The following is an 18,621-nucleotide window of genomic DNA, read 5'->3' as shown; positions in this document are numbered from 1 at the left end:
CGTGTTTGACTATTATGTTTCTGGTGAAGAGGAGGATTTGCTGAGGATGACTTCAGTTCAGCTGTCCGACAGCACACCTCCTGAGGTAATTCAAGTTCTCTATCTCTCATTCTTAGAGCCTTTAACTTTAGCGCTCCCTCGCGCCTCCCTGGTTGAGCTGCTATGCAATTTGTTTGATCAGCTTCTACCCGCAGCTTGCATCTGGAACTTTCTGTTCTGCACCTGCCGGTGAAGTGTCTGATCCTAAACTCAGCCTGGAAGTTTTTGCTGAGTGTGTGTGTGAGTAGTGGTGAGGAAGAGACATGGAGCAGCCAGTGCCAAAAAGAACACGATCAATTGCTTGGGAGCACTTTGATCTAATAAGCCCCAAAAAGGTCAAGTGCTTGATTTGTGCTCGAGTTGAGGTACAGTAACAATACGTCTTCAATGCTGCGACACCTGAGGTCCAAACATCCTGAGACACCAATGGCTGCTGCTTCTGTTGCTGCTCCTGGAGCAGGAATCAGGCCATGTAAGCTATATTTTATTCTTTATCTAAGATTAAAACATACTCAAACAAAAACAGCTAAGCATGTCATACTGTATTTCCATTAAAGGCAGACAAGCTGGTTTGGATGAGGCACTGGTGGACTGTTTTGGAAGATGCACGACCGTTCAAAATAGTGGCGAGCAAAGCCTTCAGGGCTTTACTACAAAGGTTTGACCCAACATATGCCTACCTCCAGAGGAGGAGACCGGCTCAAATACTGGGCGACACGAGTTGCAGTCTATCCCAATTTACAGAGAATGGCAAAAAAATATTTGTCGATGCCAGCAACATCAGTGCCTTGCGAGCGGGTCTTCTCCAAAGCTGGAGAGGTCATGAGGCAGAAGAGGAGCCGAATAAAGCCCAGCACCGTTGAAATTTTTTTTTTTGAATAAAAATTGTTGAAAGTTGCATAATCACCGTCTCCTATCCCCTCTATTCTAATTTACAAATTACAGCAACATGAGCACCAGTTGCAGAAGCACATGCCTTTCTCACTTTTCCTGTCACATTTTATCCAAATATAGTTTGAGGAATGATAACACAAATCTACATATAGTCTACAATAAGGCTTTCATAACCATTATGTGTGCATCTGTAGGGACTATTTATTACATTAAGAAAGACACAATAATGAAGATGACATTTTTTATTAGTATTTTTCAAGGACAAACCACATCAGTCATGAATTACTGCAAACATTTGTCACAGCACTCGCTCAGGGTAATTCTCAAAACAATCCAGCAGATGTCACCCTTCAAACTGTATCAAACGCCTCGAAGCAGTGTGTTGATTTTCAGCCAGTTGTGTTGAAGTGGCTCATTGGTTCATGAGGCCTCGAAATTGCCATCACTAGCTCCCACAGCGCGAACCCCAGCGTCAGCGAATATTAACTTCTTGATGCAGCCGTCCTGAAGCCTCCTCTCCCACACGTCTGTCGGAGAGGGGGAACAGGCGTCTATATCAGGCGCTACGAGCAACGCGATTGGTTGAACGTCATGAGGGCGGAAGGGCACATGCACGTGGGATCACGTGACTAAAGTGTTGCATTCCATGACGCATTACGAGAGGAATTTAGAGTTTTATTTATTTTTAACGTACAATTCATGTGGGTTACAATATTCCTGTAAGTTTTTTTTCTTTGGTCTCACCTTCCAGGGTTTGATTGTAAATGTCCTTTGGGGGGGTGTTGGATCATTTTTGTTTTCTCCCAGTTTCCACCCCGGGGTTTGATTGTAAATGTCCTCTGGGGGGCAATGGGTCGTTTTTTCATTTTGTTGTTTTCACCCCCAGACTCAGCCGTTTTGTGCTGTACGCACATTATTGTTACTGAAGTTTTTGCAGTTGTGACTTATACTTGTAGCTGGGTTTGTGAAAGTTGGAGGAGTTGGCGTCTCCACTCCTCACTTTTGACTTACTGGGTATAACCATTGACACTGCACATTCTCCGGTTTTTCTCTGCGTTGTGGAGGGGGCCCCAGGGTTTGATTGTAAATGTCCTCTGGGGGAAAAAAGACAGTTTGGTCCTTCTAGCTGTGGGTGGCTGGGGCTTGGTCTGCCTTAGTCATGGGGGTGTCTCCTGGATGTGGCGACCCCTACAGGTCACCAAAAAAAAGATTCTCAAACTAGGGTAAGAAAAACAAGCAGAGGCGTGGTCCCAAGTTACAATAACTCAGTTTTTATTTTCAGATGTTTAAAATGGCCAACTTGTGTTGTGGTTAAAAATTAATTAACAAATACAAATCATGGAGGGATTGGTCAGCAGCAAGGGCTTACCGGTGAAAAGGAGACACCAGCAGTGATGGTCCCTAAAAAAAGAAATAAGCACCCCAGTCACACGTGACACACACACCACAATCACACTGTGAAGGTCCAATCCTGCGGGGTGGGTGAAGCACAACACACCAAAATCGAGGGATCCAACACCTCTAACGGGCCAGGAGGATGTTGACGAGACAACGCATCAGCGTTCCTGTTAACCCGACCAGTCCGATAACAAATGTCAAAATCGAACTGCGCGAGTTGAGCTGCCCAGCACTGTTCCGTGGCACCAAGCTTAACTGAGAAAAGGTGGCTCAAGGGATTATTGTCAGTATAGACCACACACTCATGATCAAGCAGGTATTCTCGAAACTTTTCAGTCATGGCCCACTTGAGCGCCAAAAACTCCAGCTTCATAGAGCTGTAATTTTCCATATTGCGCTCGGTGGGCCATAGACCTCTGCTGGCATAAACAATCGGCCTAATCTGGCCATTCTGCTGCTGTGACAATACTGCCCCCAAACCACCAGAGCTTGCGTCCACCTCCAGGATGAACGGAAGGGAAAAGTCGGCGTACGCCAACACAGGCGCAGTGGTGAGTTTGGTCTTCAATAACTCAAAACTCCGGTGACACTCATCAGACCAGTGCTCAACCACAGTAGGTGATCTATTTCTAGACCTTTTTCCTCCCAGCTCAGCCACCAATCGGTGTAAGGGTGCTGCCAACTTGGCAAAGCCTTCCACAAACCGGCGGTAATAGCTGGCAAAACCCAGAAATGACCGCAGTTCAGAAATTGTGGTGGGAGGCTGCCAATTGGCCACCACTTCGACCTTACGAGGGTCCATAGCAACACCCTTGTCAGAAATCACATGCCCCAAATAACACACTTCCCTCTGAAAGAAGGAGCATTTAGAAAGCTTTGCTTTAAGGCCCTCTCGCTGTAACCGCTCGAGCACCACCTCCAACCTTTGCAGATGTTGATCAACAGTCGAAGAGAAGACCACAATATCATCCAGGTAAAGCAGCAATGACTGGCATTGCTGATCACCAAAAAGCCTCTGCATCAATCTCTGAAAGGTGCTCGGAGCATTACAGAGCCCGAAGGGCATGCGATTCCACTCAAACAAGCCAAAAACGCCGTTTTGGCTCGATCTCCCTCTGCAACCGGAACCTGATTATACCCGCTAGCAAGGTCCAAAGTCGAAAACCAACGAGCCCCGGCCAGAGCATCCAAAGACTCCTCAATACAAGGCAGAGGGAAAGCATACTTCCTGGTTTTACTGTTTAACTGCCTGTAGTCCACACACATACGGAGGCTGCCATCCTTCTTTTTAACAAGGACAATGGGAGAGGCATACGGACTGCTGCTCTCCCGAATCACCTGAGCCTCCAGCAGTTGATTTATGTGTGCTTTTACTACCTTGTATTCAGATGGAGGAATGCGCCTGTAACGCTGCCGAACAGGAGCATCATCCAACAAAGGGATGTCATGGGTGATCAAATTGGTACAACCAAGGTCACCATCATGAGCGGCAAATACAGACGCATACTTTGTGAGGAGAGCCCTGACCATACACTGGTCTTCAACAGACAAAGAAGCCAAGGGAAGGGAGGCAATCTGCTCAGAAACAGAAGTGGAAGCCGACTGAGATGAGACTGTGGCCACATTAGATGGTACTTCTGTGAGCATTCTTAAAATAACTGTTGGCGTTATAAAGTGTTTGGACTCACTTCAGCCTCTCCTCCTCCTCAGAAACTCAGCTCCGTCACGGCCACCTGGTGCCGGCTCCCCTCCTGGTCCAGTTCCCGCTGTGGCTTCCAGCTGTTCTACCACCTGGAGCGTGCCGTGTCCTCCACTCTACAGACCGCTTGACTTTCTAATTTTTTCTGTTCATTGTGTGTAATTAAATATCAGTTATTCACTCCCTCCTTCTCTGCTTCTTGCGTTTGGGTCTGGTCAAACTCTGGGTCTGGCTTCAATCCCGCACCCAATCCGTAACAGTTACGAGGATAAACAAGGTGGATTTAGTCATGAAAAAGCAAAGAAATGTTCCAGTCACACAAGGTTTAAATGAGAAGCTTTGAGTGTAATGAGAAGCAAAATCTGGAACACTCAACTTTTTTTTTTTTTTAAGAATCTTTTTGTTGGATTTAATCAACAAATCCATTTTTTTCTAAGTGTAACTGAGTCAATCAATCAATCAATCAATTTTTTTATATAGCGCCAAATCACAACAAACAGTTGTCCCAAGGCGCTTTATATTGTAAGGCAAGGCCATACAATAATTATGTAAAACCCCAACGGTCAAAACGACCCCCTGTGAGCAAGCACTTGGCTACAGTGGGAAGGAAAAACTCCCTTTTAACAGGAAGAAACCTCCAGCAGAACCAGGCTCAGGGAGGGGCAGTCTTCTGCTGGGACTGGTTGGGGCTGAGGGAGAGAACCAGGAAAAAGACATGCTGTGGAGGGGAGCAGAGATCGATCACTAATGATTAAATGCAGAGTGGTGCATACAGAGCAAAAAGAGAAAGAAACAATGCATCATGGGAACCCCCCAGCAGTCTACGTCTATAGCAGCATAACTAAGGGATGGTTCAGGGTCACCTGATCCAGCCCTAACTATAAGCTTTAGCAAAAAGGAAAGTTTTAAGCCTAATCTTAAAAGTAGAGAGGGTGTCTGTCTCCCTGATCTGAATTGGGAGCTGGTTCCACAGGAGAGGAGCCTGAAAGCTGAAGGCTCTGCCTCCCATTCTACTCTTACAAACCCTAGGAACTACAAGTAAGCCTGCAGTCTGAGAGCGAAGCGCTCTATTGGGGTGATATGGTACTACGAGGTCCCTAAGATAAGATGGGACCTGATTATTCAAAACCTTATAAGTAAGAAGAATTTTAAATTCTATTCTAGAATTAACAGGAAGCCAATGAAGAGAGGCCAATATGGGTGAGATATGCTCTCTTCTTCTAGTCCCCGTCAGTACTCTAACTGCAGCATTTTGAATTAACTGAAGGCTTTTTAGGGAACTTTTAGGACAACCTGATAATAATGAATTACAATAGTCCAGCCTAGAGGAAATAAATGCATGAATTAGTTTTTCAGCATCACTCTGAGACAGGACCATTCTGATTTTAGAGATATTGCGTAAATGCAAAAAAAGCAGTCCTACATATTTGTTTAATATGCGCTTTGAATGACATATCCTGATCAAAAATGACTCCAAGATTCTCACAGTATTACTAGAGCTCAGGGTAATGCCATCCAGAGTAAGGATCTGGTTAGACACCATGTTTCTAAGATTTGTGGCGCCAAGTACAATAACTTCAGTTTTATCTGAGTTTAAAAGCAGGAAATTAGAGGTCATCCATGTCTTTATGTCTGTAAGACAATCCTGCAGTTTAGCTAATTGGTGTGTGTCCTCTGGCTTCATGGATAGATAAAGCTGGGTATCATCTGCGTAACAATGAAAATTTAAGCAATACCGTCTAATAATACTGCCTAAGGGAAGCATGTATAAAGTGAATAAAATTGGTCCTAGCACAGAACCTTGTGGAACTCCATAATTAACTTTAGTCTGTGAAGAAGATTCCCCATTTACATGAACAAATTGTAATCTATTAGACAAATATGATTCAAACCACCGCAGCGCAGTGCCTTTAATACCTATGGCATGCTCTAATCTCTGTAATAAAATTTTATGGTCAACAGTATCAAAAGCAGCACTGAGGTCTAACAGAACAAGCACAGAGATGAGTCCACTGTCCGAGGCCATAAGAAGATCATTTGTAACCTTCACTAATGCTGTTTCTGTACTATGATGAATTCTAAAACCTGACTGAAACTCTTCAAATAGACCATTCCTCTGCAGATGATCAGTTAGCTGTTTTACAACTACCCTTTCAAGAATTTTTGAGAGAAAAGGAAGGTTGGAGATTGGCCTATAATTAGCTAAGATAGCTGGGTCAAGTGATGGCTTTTTAAGTAATGGTTTAATTACTGCCACCTTAAAAGCCTGTGGTACATAGCCAACTAACAAAGATAGATTGATCATATTTAAGATCGAAGCATTAAATAATGGTAGGGCTTCCTTGAGCAGCCTGGTAGGAATGGGGTCTAATAAACATGTTGATGGTTTGGATGAAGTAACTAATGAAAATAACTCAGACAGAACAATCGGAGAGAAAGAGTCTAACCAAATACCGGCATCACTGAAAGCAGCCAAAGATAACGATACGTCTTTGGGATGGTTATGAGTAATTTTTTTCTCTAATAGTTAAAATTTTGTTAGCAAAGAAAGTCATGAAGTCATTACTAGTTAAAGTTAATGGAATACTCAGCTCAATAGAGCTCTGACTCTTTGTCAGCCTGGCTACAGTGCTGAAAAGAAACCTGGGGTTGTTCTTATTTTCTTCAATTAGTGATGAGTAGAAAGATGTCCTAGCTTTACGGAGGGCTTTTTTATAGAGCAACAGACTCTTTTTCCAGGCTAAGTGAAGATCTTCTAAATTAGTGAGACGCCATTTCCTCTCCAACTTACGGGTTATCTGCTTTAAGCTACGAGTTTGTGAGTTATACCACGGAGTCAGGCACTTCTGATTTAAAGCTCTCTTTTTCAGAGGAGCTACAGCATCCAAAACTATTGACGAGATACTCTCTCACTTACAGAGTTTAGGTAGCTACTCTGCACTGTGTTGGTATATGGCATTAGAGAACATAAAGAAGGAATCATATCCTTAAACCTAGTTACAGTGCTTTCTGAAAGACTTCTAGTGTAATGAAACTTATTCCCCATTGCTGGGTAGTCCATCAGAGTAAATGTAAATGTTATTAAGAAATGATCAGACAGAAGGGAGTTTTCAGGGAATACTGTTAAGTCTTCTATTTCCATACCATAAGTCAGAACAAGATCTAAGATATGATTAAAGTGGTGGGTGGACTCATTTACTTTTTGAGCAAAGCCAATAGAGTCTAATAATAGATTAAATGCAGTGTTGAGGCTGTCATTCTCAGCATCTGTGTGGATGTTAAAATCGCCCACTATAATTATCTTATCTGAGCTAAACACTAAGTCAGACAAAAGGTCTGAAAATTCACAGAGAAACTCACAGTAACGACCAGGTGGACGATAGATAATAACAACTAAAACTGGTTTTTGGGACTTCCAATTTGGATGGACAAGACTAAGAGTCAAGCTTTCAAATTAATTAAAGCTCTGTCTGGGTTTTTGATTAATTAATAAGCTGGAATGGAAGATTGCTGCTAATCCTCCGCCCCGGCCCGTGCTACGAGCATTCTGACAGTTAGTGTGACTCGGGGGTGTTGACTCATTTAAACTAACATATTCATCCTGCTGTAACCAGGTTTCTGTAAGGCAGAATAAAATCAATATGTTGATCAATTATTATATCATTTACCAACAGGGACTTAGAAGAGAGAGACCTAATGTTTAACAGACCACATTTAACTGTTTTAGTCTGTGGTGCAGTTGAAGGTGCTATACTCGTATTATTTTTTCTTTTTGAATTTTTATGCTTAAATAGATTTTTGCTGGTTATTGGTAGTCTGGGAGCAGGCACCGTCTCTACGGGGATGGGGTAATGAGGGGATGGCAGGGGGAGAGAAGCTGCAGAGAGGTGTGTAAGACCACAACTCTGCTTCCTGGTCCCAACCCTGGATAGTCACGGTTTGGAGGATTTAAGAAAATTGGCCAGATTTCTAGAAATGAGAGCTGCTCCATCTAAAGTGGGATGGATGCCGTCTCTCCTAACAAGACCAGGTTTTCCCCAGAAGCTTTGCCAATTATCTATGAAGCCCACCTCATTTTTTGGACACCACTCAGACAGCCAGCAATTCAAGGAGAACATGCGGCTAAACATGTCACTCCCGGTCTGATTGGGGAGGGGCCCAGAGAAAACTACAGAGTCCGACATTGTTTTTGCAAAGTTGCACACCGATTTAATATTAATTTTAGTGACCTCCGATTGGCGTAACCGGGTGTCATTACTGCCGACGTGAATTACAATCTTACCAAATTTACGCTTAGCCTTAGCCAGCAGTTTCAAATTTCCTTCAATGTCGCCTGCTCTGGCCCCCGGAAGACAATTGACTATGGTTGCTGGTGTCGCTAACTTCACATTTCTCAAAACAGAGTCGCCAATAACCAGAGTTTGATCCTCGGCGGGTGTGTCGTCGAGTGGGGAAAAACGGTTAGAGATGTGAACGGGTTGGCGGTGTACACGGGGCTTCTGTTTAGGGCTACGCTTCCTCCTCACAGTCACCCAGTCGGCCTGCTTTCCCGGCTGCTCAGGATCTGCCAGGGGGTAACTAACGGCGGCTAAGCTACCTTGGTCCACACCGACTACAGGGGCCTGGCTAGCTGTAGAATTTTCCACGGTGCGGAGGCGAGTCTCCAATTCGCCCAGCCTGGCCTCCAAAGCTACGAATAAGCTACACTTATTACAAGTACCGTTACTGCTAAAGGAGGCCGAGGAATAACTAAACATTTCACACCCAGAGCAGAAAAGTGCGGGAGAGACAGGAGAAGCCGCCATGCTAAATCGGCTAAGAGCTAGTAGCTACGCTAAGCTAGCGGATTCCTAAAAACACGCAAAGTGAATAATGTGTAAATAATTTAGAGGTGATTCAGCAGAAGGAGTGCTTTAGTTAAGGCACGTAAAGATTACACTGGGAAACAAATCGTAATCTAGATAACTAGATCAATCTAACTGCGCAGATTAAACAGCTAACAGATACAGCAAAACACCGCTGTGCTCCGGAACAGGAAGTGATACAATACCGCAGTGAGAGCCAACCACCAGTAGAGTCCTGTGTTATTTCAGTGAAATGGGTTTCAGCTGGTGCAGCACGGTGACTTAGCACTGTTGCCTCACAGCAAGAAGGTCATGGGCTTTTTGTGTGTGGAGTTTGCATGTTCTCCCCGTGTCTGCGTGGGTTTCCTCTGGGTGCTCCAGTTTCCTCCCACCTCCAGACATGCGGGTTCGGTGGCTGGAATCTTTAAATTGTCTGTAGGTGGGTGTGTTTGTTTGTCTGCTTTTGGCCCTGTGACAGACTGGCGTCCTGTCCTGGTGTACCCTGCCTCACGCTCTATGACTGCTGGGATAGGCTCCAGCCCTCCGGGACCCTTGATTGGACCAAGCGGTTGAAGATGTGTGTGTGTTTCAGCTCGTTAACGGCTTTTTCGACACAACATTCTGGATTAAAACACAAGAGATTTGTCCCTTTAATATCATGAAAGCTTCTCCGGCTTGCATGATATTATCATTCTGTGCCACAGACTTTGCAAGCACACCGAACAGGATGCACCAGGGTGCTGTGTGGCTCATCCAATGCACACTGGGGACGTGCCTGACGGTGTGGGGAATTACCATCGCATGTGATCAGACTGTTTCAAATGCTGTTTTGAGGCCGTCAGAACGTTTAGAACACAGACTGTGATCAGACTGCACGTGAAACACGTTTGTGCTTTTTCCACCTCAAACGCACCTCGACAGTTGAGTGCATGTGCTCTGCATTCTGTCTGGCTGCTCGAATGTGTCGAAGTGTTTGGACTGCACTCAAATCATAAGTTTTCAAATGAACCCGACTTTGACATTCATTCAACTCTTCATTCAGGCTCATTCTGCCTCTCGTGTGATGGAGGTACTAACGCTATAAGGAACCTTGGACATTGATTTTTAGATACAGTGAGGAAAATAAGTATTTGAACACCCTGCAATTCATCATCATGGAGGGATCTGAAAATTTTCATCTTAGGTGCATGTCCACTGTGAGAGACATAATCTAAAAAAAAAAAAAAAAAAAAAAATCCAGAAATCACAATGTATGATTTTTTTAATAATTTATTTGTATGTTACTGCTGCAAATAAGTATTTGATCACCTACCAACCAGCAAGAATTCTGTCTCTCACAGACCTTTTAATTTTTCTTTAAGAAGCCCTCTTATTCTGCACTCTTTACCTGTATTAATTGCACCTGTTTGAACTTGTTACCTGTATAAAAGACACCTGTTCACACACTCAATCAATCACACAAAGAGCTGTCTAAGGACACCAGGGACAAAACTGTAGACCTGCACTAGGCTGGGATGGACTACAGGACAACAGGCAAGCAGCTTAGTAGAAGACGACAACTGTTATGCTTATTTATTAGAAAGGGAAAGAAACACAAGGTGACTGTCAATCTCCCTCGGTCTGGGATTCCATGCAAGATCTCACTTTGTGGGGTAAGGATGATTCTGAGAAAGCTCAGAACTACACAGGAGGACCTGGTCAATGACCTGAAGAGAGCTGGGACCACAGTCACAAAGATTACATTAGTAACACATGATGCTGTCATGGTTTAAAATCCTGCAGGGCAGCAAGGTCCCCCTGCTCAAGCCAGCACATGTGCAGGCCTGTTTGAACTTCACCAGTGACCATCTGGATGATCCAGAGGAGGCATGGGAGAAGGTCATGTGGTCAGATGAGACCAGAATAGAGCTTTTTGGACTCAACTCCACTTACCATGTTTAGAGGATGAGAACAACCCCAAGAAAACCATCCCAACCATGAAGCATGGGGGTGGAAACATCATACTCTGGGGGTGCTCTTCTGCAAAGGGGACAGGACGACTGCACCGTACTGAAGGGAGGATGGATGGGGTCATGTATTGCGAGATTTTGGCAAACAGCCTCCTTCCCTCAGTAAGAGCATTGAAGATGGGTCATGGCTGGGTCTTCCAGCATGACAATGACCCCAAACACACAGCCAGGGCAACTAAGGAGGGGCTCCGTAAGAAGCATTTCAAGGTCCTGGAGTGGCCTGGCCAGTCTCCAGACTTGAACTCAATAGAAAATCTTTGGAGGGAGCTGAAACTCCAAACCTGAAAGATCTAGAGAAGATCTGTATGGAGGAGTGGACCAAAATCCCTGCTGCAGTGTGTGAAAACCTGGTGAAAAACTACAGGAAACATTTGACCTCTGTAATTGCAAACAAAGGCTACTGTACCAAATATTAACATTGATTTTCACAGGTGTTCAAATACTTATTTGCAGCAGTAACATACAAATAAATTATTAAAAATTCATACATTGTGATTTCTGGATTTTTTTTTTTTTTTTTTAGATTATGTCTCTTACAGTGGACATGCAACTAAGATGAAAATTTCAGACCCCTCCATGATTTCTAAGTGGGAAAACTTGCAAAATCGCAGGTGTTCAAATACTTATTTTCCTAACTGTAAATAAAATAGCATGTAACGTGTACATGTTTAAGTCTGGTAGATTCATTCATTCATATCTGCATTTCAACCTGAAAAAACAGACACTGTAAATAAATATAAATATTTATTATGAAGTGGCCAAGTAGTTAATGCGCTTGGTTTCAGTGCAGAAGGTTCCGGGTTCAAATCCCACCCCCACCACATTTATCCATCTAATATGGAGTTGCATCAGGAATCCAGGCAGATCCACCTTGGATATGCTGTGGCGACCCCGAGTGCAAACAAGGGAGCAGCCGAAGGGACTTACTATGATGAAGGCAGTAGCTGCCATAACAACCACGGTAACCACAGTATCCCCGGTAACCTCGGAAACCTCGGTAACCTCTGTAATCTCTGTAACATCTCTAACCTCTGTAATCTCTCTCTAACCTCTGTAACCTCAGTAACATCCCACAACTCTGTAACCTCTGTAACGTCTGTAACCTCTCTAACCTCTGTAACATCTTTATACACTTTAACCTCTGTACCATCTCTAAACTCTGTAATCTCTGTAACATCTCTAAACGCTGTAACCCCTGTAACCCCTCTAACCTCTCTAACCTCTGTAACATCCGTTCCCTCTCTAACCTCTGTATCATCTCTAACCTCTGTAACCTCTCTAACCTCTCTGACCACTGTAACCTCTCTAACCTCTCTAACTTTTGTAACCTCGGTAACCTCTGTAACCTCGGTAAACCCGGTAACCTCGGTAACCTCTGTAACATCTCTAACCTCCGTAAGTTCTGTAAAATCCTTAACCTCTGTAACCTCTGTAACCTCTGTAACCTTGGTAACCTCGGTAACGTCTCTAACCTCTGTAAGCCATGTAACATCTTGAAAGTCTGTAACCTCTCTAACCTCTGTAACGTCTGTAACCTCTGTAACATCTCTAACCTCTGTAAACTCTGTAACCTCTCTAACCTCTGTAACATCTGTAACCTCTCTAAAATCTGTAACCTCTCTGAACTCTGTGAACTAGGTAACCTCTTGTACCTCTGTAACTCCTGTAACCACTGTAACCAATGTAACCACCAGCACTGCTGGTTCGTCTCGTCGGTGTTCGTCTCGTCGGTGTTCGTCTCGTCGGTGTTCGTCTCGTCGGTGTTCGTCTCGTCGGTGTTCGTCTCGACGGTGTTCATCTCGTCGGTGTTCATCTCGTCGGTGTTCGTCTCGTCGGTGTTCGTCTCGTCGGTGTTCCTCTCGTTGGTGTTCCTCTCGACAGTGTTCATCTCGACAGTGTTCCTCTCGACGGTGTTCCTCTCGACGGTGTTCGTCTCGTCGGTGTTCCTCTCGACGGTGTTCCTCTCGACAGTGTTTGTCTCGACAGTGTTCATCTCATCTAAAATAACACTTCTGTTTTGTGCTGTATTTTCTGAGAGATCCGTACATTGAGGTTGAGGAATGTTCACATCCATCATGCTTCGTGATAACGTCTCCTGATCCATGTTTGTCTCCATGTTTTGGTGATCAAACTGTAACCACCGTGACCAATAGCGCTGCCGGTTCATCCCGACAGTGTTCATCCTGACAGTGTTCATCTCGTCAGTGTTCATCTCGTCTGCAGTAACACTTCTGTTTTGTGCTGTATTTTCGTTAAGATCCATACATTGAGGTTGAGGAATGTTATCCATTGTGCTTTGTGGTAACGTCTGTATCTCTATGATGACAAATATCTTTTCCACTGCTGTCAAATGTCTTCCAGACAGTAATCTTTCTTGTCGTTCTGGATATATCAATAAGACATTAAAGGCAGGAGAAAAACATAAAAGATATTAAAGTAAAGATCATAAGATCTGTACTTTTATTGTTATTCCAAGATCAATACCAGGCCAAAACATAAAAAAAGGTCCAAAATTCTAAAACTTCAATACAAAACAGGAAGTGACATCATAAAGGGGTAGGGTTTGTTCGTTTTTTTGGTCATATATACTGCTTGTTGCAAATTGTGCTCCTGGTAAATGTCAACACAGACACATTTACATATTTAAAAATAAACAAATGACTGATTCAATCAGTTACTTGTTTTTGTTTCAGTTATCAGTTATTTGTTCATTGAATCAGTTATTTGTGTGCACATTATGTGATCAGTAAATTCCATTTCAGTTCAGTTTATTTTATTTAAACAGCAACAAATCACAACATTGCTGGCTCAAGGTGCTACACACGCGAGTAAGGCCCAACCTTCCCAATCTCTCACCCCCCCGAGCAAGCACACAGGTGGAACCGTTAAGGAAAAACTCCCTCTGGCACCGCTGGACTGATAGTATTGCACACCGGGCATTTGCACGCTGGCCTCATGGCCTACTGGCCTGCAGATTTTTTTTTTTTTTTTTACGAAGTAAAGCGAGCTGTGTATGGAAGCCCGTTTGCGCCACTTGAAAAAAAGTTTTTTTTGATTAAACTCGCAATTCTGAGTTACTATTACATGGAATGATAACCATTGTTTTGTGTACATTTTTATAATAATAATAATAATTATGATGGTGATCAGGATACTCTGAATAAATTAATATATTATATACAGACATAATACATGTACAGACAATAGGAATGGACGCTAATTTCAACGGGGTCCTCAAACGTTCCACAGTGATTCAAGCTGCATATTCATTTATAACGTCAATGAATAAAATTAAAATCATTTAAACAAATAAACACTAAAACAAACACCATCGTGTGATGAAACGTAATAAAATAAACATGATAATATCAGACGCTACGTTCCTACTGAACAAAACCAGCCAATTAGTGCTCGTAAATATGAACATACGTATTCTGTTCACTCCCGCATATCTGGAGACAACGTGAGATAGAATAAGGATCATATTGATTTGTGTACATTTTTGTTGCTCAAACTGTGTATCTGTGCTGTTAAATGTGAGTTTAAAGGCGACGAGGTTTAAATGCGCGTTCCCGCGAAGGGGGTTCTTTTCACGGCAGGGGTGCTGAATCCAGCACAACACGTCTCAAGCAATGTCTTGCTCGTAAATCTACGCCACCACCGTCCATGAGTCTTAACAACAGACGGACTGTTTCTCTGTCCATGGTTATGCCAGCTGTTAGATAAATTATACTGTCAAGAACATGGTTTATCATTTATTATCATCTATTAACATCTGCTCATTTGCAAATTGTTCTTTCTGTATGTTAAAAATCTGCAAACTGTTTTTCTTTCAGATATTCACAGCTGCAGCCTGTTTATAGTTTTTAGCAAGCTTCAGCTGAAACCACTCACTCTGTACCTAAAAATCTGGAAGGATTCAGTTGTTTTCACTAATGACACAATGATTCAGTTGTCACTGTACAAATTCAGGATGATTCAGTTGTTTGCAAACGTATCTACACAACACATGAATGATTCAGTTGATTACAAATGTATCTGCACAAACATGTTGTGACGATGGACTCAACTCACTCCTCTTATCTTTTGTTTCTTTTTTCAATAAAAGGGCCATGCAATGAGGAGACATCAGAGAACTGCACGAGACTGTCAGGGTCTGTGTGTCTCCGCTTTGCAAAGCCCACTAAAGACATGTCGTCTCTCTGTCTGGTTCTTTCTTGTATGTCTAGCCAAGGTCAAACCTGACACCAGCCATCCAGCACTTCTGGTGCATCCATCTGTAGCCGTGTTGTTGACCCGACATCTGTAGCTACTGATGGATGAACTCCGCCACCTCGACAACATCCATTTTATTTCGCCTGCGCCAGAGATGGTTCCTTGCCAAAGTTCTTTGTAAAGTTCGGAGGCTTATTTCAATGTCATCCTCCTCATGTAATAGCGTCCAAATCTCACTGTTTGTGAAACCACACCGAAAATAGCTTTCAGTGATCGAATGGAATGACCATGTAGGGGGCAATGCATTTTGTAACATAAAGTATCTCAGAATTGCAAGATAGTAAGTCAGAATTGCGAGATAGTAAGTCAGAATTGCGATATAGTAAGTCAGAATTGCGAGATAGTAACTCAGAATTGCGAGATAATAAGTCAGAATTGCGAGATAATAAGTCAGAATTGCGAGATAATAAGTCAGAATTGCGAGATAGTAACTCAGAATTGTGAGATAATAAGTCAGAATTGTGAGATACTATCTCGCAATTAATCAAAAAAAAATTTTTTTCAAGTGGCACAAACGGGCTTCCATAAACTGGGGTGTGTGTGTTTGTGTGGTAACGTTAGGTCAGGGATCTGCTGATGCTCTGTTGCATAGGTGCCGATATAATAAGGACGCCATCTGGAGAGACAGCTGACTCCAAAGCATGAGTGTCCACTCCCTTTGGGATTCTGTAGCGGCGGTTGAATTGCCGTGTTGTCAACCCAGAACCATCCTTCTGCATTATAAAATGCAAAGAGGAACATGTTTTAGAAGATTGGTTTGTAGCCATTCAAATACAGTGAACGAACTAAAGAGTAACGGAATACCAACCTTTTTCTCTTCGTGCTTTCCTTGCACTTCCACAAATTCTCCCTTCACTTTCACCAACAGCTCATCTGGATTGAAGAGTTTAACGTCAACTTGGACTGTAAATCTGCCGTCGTCACTGTTCACCTACGCATGACAAGAAAGATTAAACAATATAAGCAGCACTGCCACCGTGCACTGAAATGTGCTCTCTGTAATAACCGCCCCCCCCCCCCCCCCCCCCCCCCAAGAAAGTTGGGATCTGAGAACCAGCCTGAGCCTGCGTTGGTTCCAATGCTGACTGTATTTACGTGGGTCAAGTATCAGCAGACATAACAAACCTTGTGTATATATACACACAATATTTATTGCCTCTGACAATTTGAATGTAGTTTACATTTGTTTATCATCCTAGTGTGCTGTATACCTATCACTTTACAATGTTATACTTTTGATATAATGTAGTGATATTTGAAACAACAAAAAAACTTAATAAATTATGACAAAGCATGTTTATCCAAAATATTATCTGGAGTTCAAGCTGTCTTTTGTCAAAATGTGATTCCTCTAAGGTTCAATCAGAGTACATGAGGCATTACTCCAATTTTGGGGTGTGTAGATGTCTAGTAACTAGTGTTCACACACACAAAAAAAAAACATTTATTCATAGATAGTTCATTTGCAAATATAGAGACAAGCCATTACTAACTTAAAATCAACCTCCACCATAGAGCTGAGGTTGTTTTTGCCCCTGTTCATTTGTTTGTGAACAGCCTGGAGCCCACAGTTTTTCATATATCATTATGAAATTTTTAGAGGATTCATATCCTGATAGGCAATAACTGGTTCAAGGAAAAATCCCTATCTTTAACACTGAACAAATTTTCAAAAATTCCTAACTGTCAAAAAAGATCAAATTTCTTTCATATTTGAGAGTGTTACGAAGGATGGTATCCTTTATTGACGGAGTCTGATCCGGATTACAGATTTTGTGCCTATTTAAATTTAGCATTGAAAACCCCATTTATGTATATTTTACATTATATCTTAATCAAACATGCCCCAATCACACTCATATTTGAAAGTGAGGTGCAGACTGGCACTCACTATTACATGACAGTTTGATCCAGATTGTGGATTTTATGGACTTTTGAATTTAATATTGAAAAGCCCATTTGGTGTACATTTTGCATTATGTCTCAATGAAAAGTGCCTCAATCACTCATTTTTCTGTTATGATTTACCTACACCACCAAAATTGGATGGAGGTTACAATGTTATACCTGTTTGTCTGTCAACAATATTCTGTGGAAAATTATGTGAAAAAAAGAATTAAGAAACTGAAAAGGTTGGGGAAAAAACCTGACAACAACACTAAAAACTTCAAGTGCATGAACTAAATACATACACCTGACATTTGATCACATCTAATCTAAGCCACTTCTAACAGGACTTTGACCTTGGAGATTTTTCCAAAGTAAAATTTTGTGGAACTGGAAACAAGTGTTGGCCAAGGTTTGCACTCTACAAGCGCAGTGCTCCAGTTTATTTAAATTCTGGGAAAAAAAAAAAATCTTGTTAGATTTTTAACAAACAAAATGGAACTTGGTTGAATTTGAAAATAACCTTAAAATTACTTAAGAGGTTATTGGAGTGAGAGCCACACTTGAGATCTTCCGGTAATGTTATCAAAATTAGTATCGGCAAAATCAGATCAGTGCAGCGGTGACTTCATGCATGTCTGTTATGGGGTAAATGAATACAGCTACTTGTTTTAATTTCAATAATGCATAGTAACCAGTTGTCATACCTCTGCAGAGCTGGTGTGATCCGTCTCTGAACCAAGTAATTTTGGTGACCAGTCATCGTGTCCGTAAGTTCTGTTCAGCTGAGGAATAAGAGGTGGCAAAACCTTCTCCCACTCAATGCCACTGGCTGGAAGAGTATGTGGCAGAATGAAGTCCATTTCAGATGTAGTAGCTGAAAAAGAAACAGATTACTCAACAATCCATGAGGAATATCACACTAAAGGTCGCAGAGCTTCAGTCACCTCTTACCTCACAAATTTGACCATAAAGAAGTACAGCCCCTGTTGAACAGCTTGTGCTCTCTCCTCTCTGAACGTGACTGTGGCGTTCCGGAGTTTTATACTGGAGTTGCGTAATGAATTGGGAATTCAGTGGGGCACGTTGATTCTGTTGTGGAATAATTTTCCCCACCCCTGGGAGTCCAGGCAATAACAGCCTCAAGTGTTATTGTTTGGACAGTGAAGCAGCTGTTGGATGCAATTAACATGACTATTAACTATTATACAATTTATTCAGAGTGGTGACAGCAGTGTTGATACTCGCTGTTCACGATAAGAACTGCATGTTGTCAAGGAAGGTTTGTTCAAAAATAACTTCAAAAGAGGCGGTGGTGTGGGTGTTGACCCTCGTGAGCTGATGCCAGACAGACAGTGACAGCAGGGGCGTCTCACGCACAGCACGTGCACCACCAAACACATCTATCCCCCTCACAGTGACACAGGGTACCACAATAACAGCAACACGTAGGAACTATATAAAGCTTTCATAAATCCACACCCTTCATTCCTTTCACTGCCTGTAAATCAGTTTTAAGTGCATCATGAAGTGTGCTTGTTCAGCTTATTCTTGGCACTCAAGTGAAAAAAAATCA

The 18,621-nt window shown here is 42.5% G+C and overlaps 1 protein-coding gene across 1 annotated transcript; it reads right to left on the bottom strand.

The window, feature by feature from the left end:
• Window positions 1-205: 205 nt before the first annotated feature.
• hspb6 (heat shock protein, alpha-crystallin-related, b6) lies at window positions 206-18,251 on the bottom strand. Its single transcript, XM_034175080.1, has 5 exons — window positions 17,993-18,251; window positions 17,753-17,922; window positions 15,967-16,089; window positions 15,689-15,871; window positions 206-216 (listed from the first exon to the last, which is right to left on the bottom strand). Exons 2-4 carry the CDS (start codon window positions 17,906-17,908, stop codon window positions 15,716-15,718), a joined length of 435 nt encoding a protein of 144 aa, XP_034030971.1. The 5' UTR covers window positions 17,909-17,922; window positions 17,993-18,251; the 3' UTR covers window positions 206-216; window positions 15,689-15,715.
• Between the last annotated feature and the right edge of the window lie 370 nt (window positions 18,252-18,621).

Source organism: Thalassophryne amazonica, chromosome 7, assembly GCF_902500255.1.
Source record: "Thalassophryne amazonica chromosome 7, fThaAma1.1, whole genome shotgun sequence".
NCBI lineage: Eukaryota > Metazoa > Chordata > Actinopteri > Batrachoidiformes > Batrachoididae > Thalassophryne > Thalassophryne amazonica.
This window is presented reverse-complemented; position numbering and strand designations above follow the sequence as displayed.

Coding starts and splice junctions, on each gene's coding strand:
- hspb6 (XM_034175080.1), bottom strand. CDS start 17,908: ATGGACTTCATTCTGCCACATACTCTTCCAGCCAGTGGCATTGAGTGG. Junction 16,090..17,752: donor ATCACACCAGCTCTGCAGAG/GTATGACAACTG, acceptor TGTCATGCGTAG/GTGAACAGTGACGACGGCAG. Junction 15,872..15,966: donor GAAAGCACGAAGAGAAAAAG/GTTGGTATTCCG, acceptor TTTATAATGCAG/AAGGATGGTTCTGGGTTGAC.